General features: G+C 36.0%; 1 protein-coding gene across 1 annotated transcript; it reads right to left on the bottom strand.

The window, feature by feature from the left end:
• Positions 1 to 331: 331 nt before the first annotated feature.
• On the bottom strand, positions 332 to 8,019 carry LOC110047832 (ADP-ribosylation factor-like protein 5B). The gene is made up of 9 exons (XM_089283975.1): positions 7,831 to 8,019; positions 6,708 to 6,768; positions 6,539 to 6,593; positions 4,979 to 5,071; positions 4,223 to 4,306; positions 3,510 to 3,560; positions 2,812 to 2,886; positions 2,381 to 2,406; positions 332 to 1,632 (listed from the first exon to the last, which is right to left on the bottom strand). Exons 1-9 carry the CDS (start codon positions 7,874 to 7,876, stop codon positions 1,587 to 1,589), a joined length of 537 nt encoding a protein of 178 aa, XP_089140101.1. The 5' UTR covers positions 7,877 to 8,019; the 3' UTR covers positions 332 to 1,586.
• Positions 8,020 to 8,375: the final 356 nt, after the last annotated feature.

The following is an 8,375-nucleotide window of genomic DNA, read 5'->3' as shown; positions in this document are numbered from 1 at the left end:
AAACTATAGGTCACTACTATCCATGGCCGAACGAAAAAAACTGTTCACAGGGTAAGCACCGCACAGATCTGCTCACAGAACGATTTTGTCCCGCTAGGTTCAGATCGTTCCACAAAAAAAGTCAGATCGTTCCACAATATGGCTAGACTTGCCACAAGTCGACCTTTGCTTAATCCTTCGCTTATTCCTCCCGAATTATAGGAAAGGACTTTAGAAAGTCTACAATATGGCCAGTTCGTTCCACCTATGACTAGTCCTGCCTGCGAAGATAGATATTGCGTACCTAAAAATGTAATGAACCTTGGCCCACTGTAATTCAATATTTACCAGATACAGTCGACAAAGAAAGCAGTTTTATTTCAAACAATTTGCTACACAGATAGACTAAATAATACTCAGAGTAGGAGAGGCGAATCGTAAACCTTTTCAAAATTATTTTCCTGCGTTAACTCTTGCCGTGTGTACACTGCAAACCAGTCTATGTTGGGCAAAATACGGTGTCCTAATAAGGATCTCGAACGAATGCACGGAGATCGAGTGCGATCCTCCCGCACTGTGTGCTAACCGCTTAGCGTTCATTTGCGTGTTGAGGGACGACTGTTTTGCAGTGTGCTCTGAAAGAGATTCTTTTCCTTGTTTAAGATTTGAAGCTTACCCCCTTTACACTGCAAATACATTATGGTCCATCGTAAGAAAGTGTAACAGAACAAGACTGAAGTGCAGGTGGGGTCCCGAGGGTTTGACATTTAAACTTCGTAGTTCTGCTTTAAAAAAAAACCTGATTTGAAAAAAGATTTAAAGACAGCAGTTCCACTCTATTAACAAATATGGAGAAAGATAACGTGGTTTGTTCGTCATCACTGACTTCACCGGAATTTTTTCATTTCGTAAAATTAACACAACACAAGCCAATTTCCTTATTTTGATATTTGAGTGGAATCTTCAGATTAGTAAACTTGTTCCGAATGTCATAGGACCATGTACAGAGCATCTGCACATGAAGACAAATATTTCAGACAAATTCTCAATAGACCATTTAAGTATAGATTTTTTGACAACAATTTATCAAATTTACAATTGATTAATATGAAGAAAGCTTTCTACAGCCCAAAGAAGGAAAGTCAATAGCAGATAGTTTTAAATTACAATAATTTCTATTAGCAGCTAAAGTTTATTTACAACGGCTTGAAAGAGGTGTTTCTATTTTAATCAATATACATGTAAAGATTGTAAACTAAATTAGATGAAAATTATTTATCCCTTTGATTGTTTGTCAAAAACATGCTTTTTTGTAAATGAATCACAATAACTTTCAAAATTAATCACTAAAAGCTACAAAACATTACTAAAATTTGATTCCAAACAGTTTTGTCTTTTGATAAAGACAGAAGAAAAACAAATGACTACAATACAGAACTTAAATATCAAGAGTAACTGTATAACTCCCAAGAAAACGAAAAACATTTGTCTAATGTACATGAAGAAATAAATGAGAGTTTGTTATTGTACATTCATTTCTGTAAAAAATTTAACTGTTTTTATATAAAATAAATTTGGAACATTTGCATTAAATATTGAATCCAAGTTTACTTCCTAATATGATTTGTAATCCATTCTAGTCCCTGGTACAATCTGCAGAATAAACAAATGATTCTAAGTATTGCTGCTTACAATGCTTGAAGTCTTGTTTTTCTCTCCAAAATCGGGGGGGGGGGGGGGGAATACAGGGTTAGGGGTTTGTTAGAGACAAGAATGCAATACCCATGGCAAGTTGAACTCTGCTGTTCTCTTCTATGCCATCCCTTTGGCATTCACATTCACAAAGACTAAACACTTGCCGGACGCTAAGAGAAAAGTCCAGCTACATTGTACAAATTTACAAGCGGTCTAACTGCATCTTGGGAGTACATGTACATCTCAGTAAAGTGAACCTCAGGGGGTACAGGTGTGGAAGTAGGGTACTTAGGGGTTGTGGGGTGGGGTAAAGGAAATGGGGGTTGAACAACAAAACAATATCAGGAATATTGGGCACAAACCAGTCACTGGCGAATTTCACCCACTGAAAGAAAGCTTATCAGGAAAAACTAGGTAGTTTTGAAAAGTTTTGGGAACATGTCAGGCCATGATAGCTGCCTGGACTCATTAATGAGCCTGCTCAGATTTTGATAGCTACATCCCTGTGATAATTTTTATCAGATACTAAAAATGTCAGTCATTAAAGCACACAACGCAAAACGTCATTATTGATAGTTATCCAGCTTTATCATTGACTTAAAACACTTTCCTGTTCAAAGCATTTTCTCAGAACCAACCTATTCCCTGAAAACTATTTTGAATGTTGAATATAACTCTGTCCAAGAAAGTTAAGAATTGGACTTACCCTTCCCCTGTCAGGGCACAACACGCCTGAAAGAGAAAAAACAGATCCTTAATCGTGTCACAAAAAAGTCCTCGGCATCCAACATGCATAATTCTGTTCATATATTTTGCCTTGGATTCTCAAAAATGTACAGGGTTGGATGACAGAATGAGGGATTGCCATTCAGCCTCGCTCAGGACTACATGTACTTCCTATGATTCTTTCCCTCTCTCCTCAAACCCTTCCATTTTCCATGGAGCGCAGTTTATCAAAATGTCCTCTGCATGAAATACACCTGCATTGTGGGCTAGATATTTAATTTATGTATGGTAATTCCAGTCTAATACACTTGAAAACGGTAAAACCTTCAACCCCAAGATCAAAATAAAAAGTTCTCTTCAAAGTGACATTACAAAGGAAAACACTTCCTATGAAATAACACAATATTCTACCTGTATGTGCCATCCATGGTCCTTAATTGAAGTAAGATTTAATTGTTCTGATATTTCTGCCACACTCATAGAACCCTGGAAACATTAAGAAAACAACCAGTATTAACCCACTGTTAAAAGTCCTTGTGTAGCTGTTTCAATGTTGTTTTATGTTCTGAAATTTTTGCAGGACTGTAGTAAATTAAATTTCACTTAAGGTGATTCCTTAGTATTGCATTGCACATCCCTACTTCGCATGATTTTCGCATCATTAGCACACGCACATCATGAAACCATGTTTTCTATTTCTGTTAGAAAACACTGTGACGAAAAAAAGAGAAACAAAATGTAAATTCTCTTTGCTCGTGCCATCATTATGTCAACAGCTCGTGCTAGTTCTGTGTTTCTATCTAGTTACAGAAACACGATTTTTAACCAATCAGCCACATATTCTAAGGGCTGTTTTCTAAAATGTAATATAATGTTATGCATTCTTATCTTATTTATATTTTTACATTGTAAACATTTTAAATTAGCTTTTAAACATAATATTTAGATCTTGATATTTTTATGTTTAAGTGTCCACATTTAGCAGCTTTATTACTGCTATTTTAGCCTGACACTGAAATAAAGGTGTTACTTACTTATTTACTTAATATGTAAAGAGAGAGAATCAACACCAAAGAAATTCAGAAATACAGAAAAGAAAAAAAGCAAACCTTAATATCTTGCTTGTTGGCAAATATAAGCACTCCAGCTTGTCTTAAATCCTAAAGCAGTGGACAACAAGAGTGAAAAAATATCATCTAGAACTGCGAGCTCTAGAAACTCATGCAATCTGTGACAAATCATGTCTTACTGGCAATGTCGACAGTAAAGTGAAAACCAATAAAATTATAGTGTCCCAAGTGTCCATGTGTAGCTTGGGACCATACGCAACATTTGGTGTCTTTATTCAATCAATTCCATATGGATGAGCAGTTTTCGAGTGTTTTTTTACCATGATTGTAATCAAACTGGAACATTGTGATTCTTCAGGTTTTGAAGGGTTTTAATACCAAGTCCAACGAGGGTATTAAGAAAGAAACTGAAACTATTTTAAATGATTTTGAAGATATATTGTCTAAATTTTCATTGCTTCAGTATCAACAACAAGTCATCAAATTGTTGACCTTTGCGACCATTTTAGTTGCCATTATTATTATTTTTTTTCACTCACTGTGATGACCAAAAGTGTTGCAGCTTGGAGCCCTTTATATGTATTCCATAATAATCATTACATTAACCGTTATTGATATTCTCAAAAGTAGGCATATACTTTTTTCCCCATGCCCATGTCCTTCTGGCTAAAAACAAAAGTTAAGTAAATGTTCTCCAAACATTCTCCTCACAAGCATTGTTGAGACTCATACAGTTTTCATCTACTTCTTACCTCATGATTCAACATGTTGTAAAGTTCTGCTTTTGTTACAGCAAGTCTTTCCCTATCTGTGCTATCTACAACTACAATTAAAAACTGAAAGATAAAAAAAAGCAATAATTTGCTGGTTTGAAGAAAAAATTTTTATTTCTCAGTCTGTAAGTTAATTCCACCTAATTAACCACGCAGAAAAAGGAATTATTTACTCCAACCAAGCTATGCCAACATGATACATGGATTGTATATTCATGTGGAAAAGTCAACATTTGAATTTGACACCACTACGCTATCACTTTCAACATAATTGCAACCAACTGAAAAGATGTGAGAGAAATAGGTATACATTGTATTTCCTTAAATAATCAATCACACAAGATGATTAATACTTTTCCAACCAAAACAGGAAGCAATCATCTGAGTGACTGTTACTTAGTTTTACTAACTAAAGCTTCCTTGACCTATTGACACCTGGAGCGTTTTGGGAAAAACACATTTTATGTCCTTAGGCTTTTCGTTTTTTCTTTTCATTTTTTTTTTGCCTTTTCTTATCTTTTTGCTGCAGTTGTTGACCTTCTACTATGCTCGCTTCCACTTCAAGAATTTCCTAGAAAGTGTCATCGAGACGGGAAATACTCACCATTGAGTAGCTTTTAGCTTTCAAAGTTTCTCTTATTTGTACATGAAAAATAAGTTATGTACAAATGATTACAGTAATCACAGTATATAACTAAAATAAATAATAAATAAATAAATAAATAAATAACATACCTCGGCATTTGTGTAGTACGTATTCCATGCTGACCTTAATGACTCTTGACCACCAATGTCCCACATTAAAAAATGAATATTTTTCCATACTACCTATAAACAAAAAAAGCACAAATCCTTTAATTTCTATCTCCAGCCATCCATCATTAGCCATAGTTTTTACAGTTTCCAGTGATAACATCGGCCTTGCACTGGTAACTTCTTATTGTAAAATAGAGTTGACAACTTAGAGCAATACAAATATATATGCAATATTTTAGTAATTATGGCAGCTCAATCAGTGGGTTACCTTCAATGGTTGTAAACACCCACACTCTATCACTCAAGAGACACTGTCTTACTGTTATAAAGAACTCTTCTAATAATTGTTGCTGTGTTGGACAATGAACTGCTTAACTTGCAAGCCATGCAGAGAATTTAGAATATATTCTGTATTCTGCATTTTTTCCCACCTCATCCTCCCCTTATTCAATAAAGCTGGACTACAGGTCTGGGTGCACACCTGCTCCTTCGCTTTACATGTAGCAGGCTGGGTGGGACCCGGACCCCACCTTAGCCTTAGTCACTAGCCGGGTGTGGCATGGCACGTGTGTGGCTAACCCCAACCCTAACCCTAACCCTTTACCTTCACTTTGCAGGGTGTGTTGCTTCCACCCTATTTATCCCAGGGAGCACCCAACAACCTTAGTCCCATTTACTGCCGAATGTTTTGTGTGGTCTTCTTGTGTATTTATTTAACAAGTGGCAAATGCTTGTTAACATGCAGCAAGCTAAATTTTATAACCCGTGTAACTTGTATCATTGTTTCTCTAGAAACATGTTGACTTCCTTCCTGCCCCCCTACTTTGTAAATTTCTCCTCTTTAAAAACCTTTTCTCACTTTGTGTGAAGAAATAAATGACTGAAAAGAGTTTTCACAAACAAAACAAATTGTTCACTGTTTATCTGATATAAGACAGTTGCACAGCTGACTGAAAAAATACACTTTCCTTTGAAATCTTGACACGAAAAGTGATAATGTTTGCATAAAATCCACACAAACAATTCAGGTGTGAATTCTATATTTAAAGGAAATCATTTTTATGTGGGAATGCCTTTTCACCAGATTAGGCAGGGGTTTCATTAGAGTGTGCGGCGGGAGGGCAACTGGTTTTCACACGTGGGTAAACTTTATTTACTGAAATTCTTTATAAGAAAAAATATCCCCTAGATGGTCAAACCAGACAGTCAAAATCATCCTATCAGCCAGTCGATTTGCCTAGTACCAAGCCCCTTAATGAAACCGCTGGATTAGGGAAGGTAAAGTATTATTTGTTTCTCAAAAAAATAATTGGTAACAATTAAGTACTGTCACAAGTTTTTACCACTAGAACAACGACGTGTTGTTTACTACTCTCAGGGCAATGACATGAACTATCTCACCTATACATGCAAACACCTACATGTGCATTAATGTATACAGGAACAAAAAAAAAAGATCTGTGAAAGGAAGTCATGGCAGCAAGCAAGGTGCGAGAGAACAAAGAGACAAAAAACAAACTATTCATCAACTATTCTTACCTCTTCTACATTACTGCCTATTGTTGGCGATGTATGAACTACTTCACTCATTAAACTGTAACAGAAAAAGTAACATACATCTTATGCCAGCGATTGAAAGTATTTGACTTCTGTGCAATAAAACAATCTCATAGCAAAAATCTAAAAGGCCAAATCACAATATACTTACAACTGATATAAAATCGTTGTTTTTCCTGCATTATCTAAGCCTACAATTATCACCTTGTGCTCTGCAAATGAAATAATACACATCACATTAGAACCATCCTGCAACAAAACATGGACAGAAAATGTCAATGGAATCTTTTATAAGATGGCAGGTTGTACAGTTGTATCAGTGCAGAAATTCTGATGATGAGCCCTGTCCCTAACATCCCCTCAATAAGATACCCCGACAAAAAAATATCCTCATGGCGGTAGAACTTGTTTGTTTGGACAGTTAAACTATTTCTTTTCTCATTAACAATCATTAGGCTACCAGTTCAAGCTTTCTACAAGCAGAAAACAACAGAGAGCAGCGGCAACCTTCCTTCTCAGTAAGGTCAGATGAAAAACAGCCTGCAAGGACGGCACAGCTGCACACCCCTTTCTATTTTTTCATGCGCCAATGTAGGAGAGAAAAATCTTTAAGGGGAAACCCCACATAAATTGAGGATCTAATCAAAATTATACACTTACAGTATGTATGTCTGGTTGTTGTTACATGAAATTCACACCACTACATACTTTCGGAACCTGTATGTAACTTTCACTGCCAAGATGATTAGTATACTGTGGGTTTGATATTTTACAACCTCAACACTAAAGTACTGCTTCAAGTGTGTTCAAGCAACAAAAAGCCCAACTTGATAAAATATTAGGGTATATTTGTTCTACGATATTAGACAATATGATCATAATAAGAAAGATAATCTTGTTCTGAAAATTATAAGAGATTAATACACGCAATCCCGCTTAAAACTGAAATGGACAATAAGGGTTTACATGATTATGCCACTACTATGGGAATTTTGCACCATGCAATTTAACATCCAAATTAATAAGATTTAAACGTGTCCAAATGAATACCGACTCGCGGTCGGATTGAGATCTTGTTCAATACCCAATAAAGGACAGAAAATTACATTTTCAAGCTAAACACTGCACGATTTCTGTCTTCTTTCTGTATCTAAGAACCTTCTTTTAAAAATACACTCCATATTGCTACAGCAAATAGAAATGCTGGATAAAATAGCAATGTCTAAAAATATTTTTCTGGCTACGCTACGCACAAGATGGACTACAACACTTACCTTCATTGCTAAACCAACTAAACAATTTCGCGAACAGCAATCCCATCTCATGCCGATAAAACTTACGTAATTGTTAAACAAATCGCAATAAAACCCTTGCGCTTAGAGAAAGACTTTCCTACTGATATTTGTAACTTCATCCACTTCCGAATCTTCCTTCGTGAAGATTCGGTGTACGCATGCTCCAAGCCTCGCATGGATGCCATGTGACGTCTCAAGGGAAGCGAATACGTACATGTTCGCTCCGGAAGTTGAATTTGAAGTTAGATTTATAGGAAAAAATTACAATTTCTACACCAGATGTGCCCGTGGTGGCAGGGGTACTCACATATATTGGTTATAAGGTACGTGCCGCGAGATAGGATATGGTTTTTGAGGTTCCCGATCCTTAAATAGAGTATTATTTTTGCATCTGTTGGCATTGTGTTCCCGGTGTGATCATTAGATAGAGTTTCTAAATTGTACCAGCTAAACTTCTAGTGTGTAGATGCCCAGCTGAACCAAAAACAAATTATTTGCTTGATGCTTAACTTCCTGTTTTACAG

The sequence above is a fragment of the Orbicella faveolata genome, unplaced genomic scaffold (genome assembly GCF_042242905.1).
Source record: "Orbicella faveolata isolate gen_17 unplaced genomic scaffold, um_ofav_v1 contig_13, whole genome shotgun sequence".
NCBI lineage: Eukaryota > Metazoa > Cnidaria > Anthozoa > Scleractinia > Merulinidae > Orbicella > Orbicella faveolata.
This window is presented reverse-complemented; position numbering and strand designations above follow the sequence as displayed.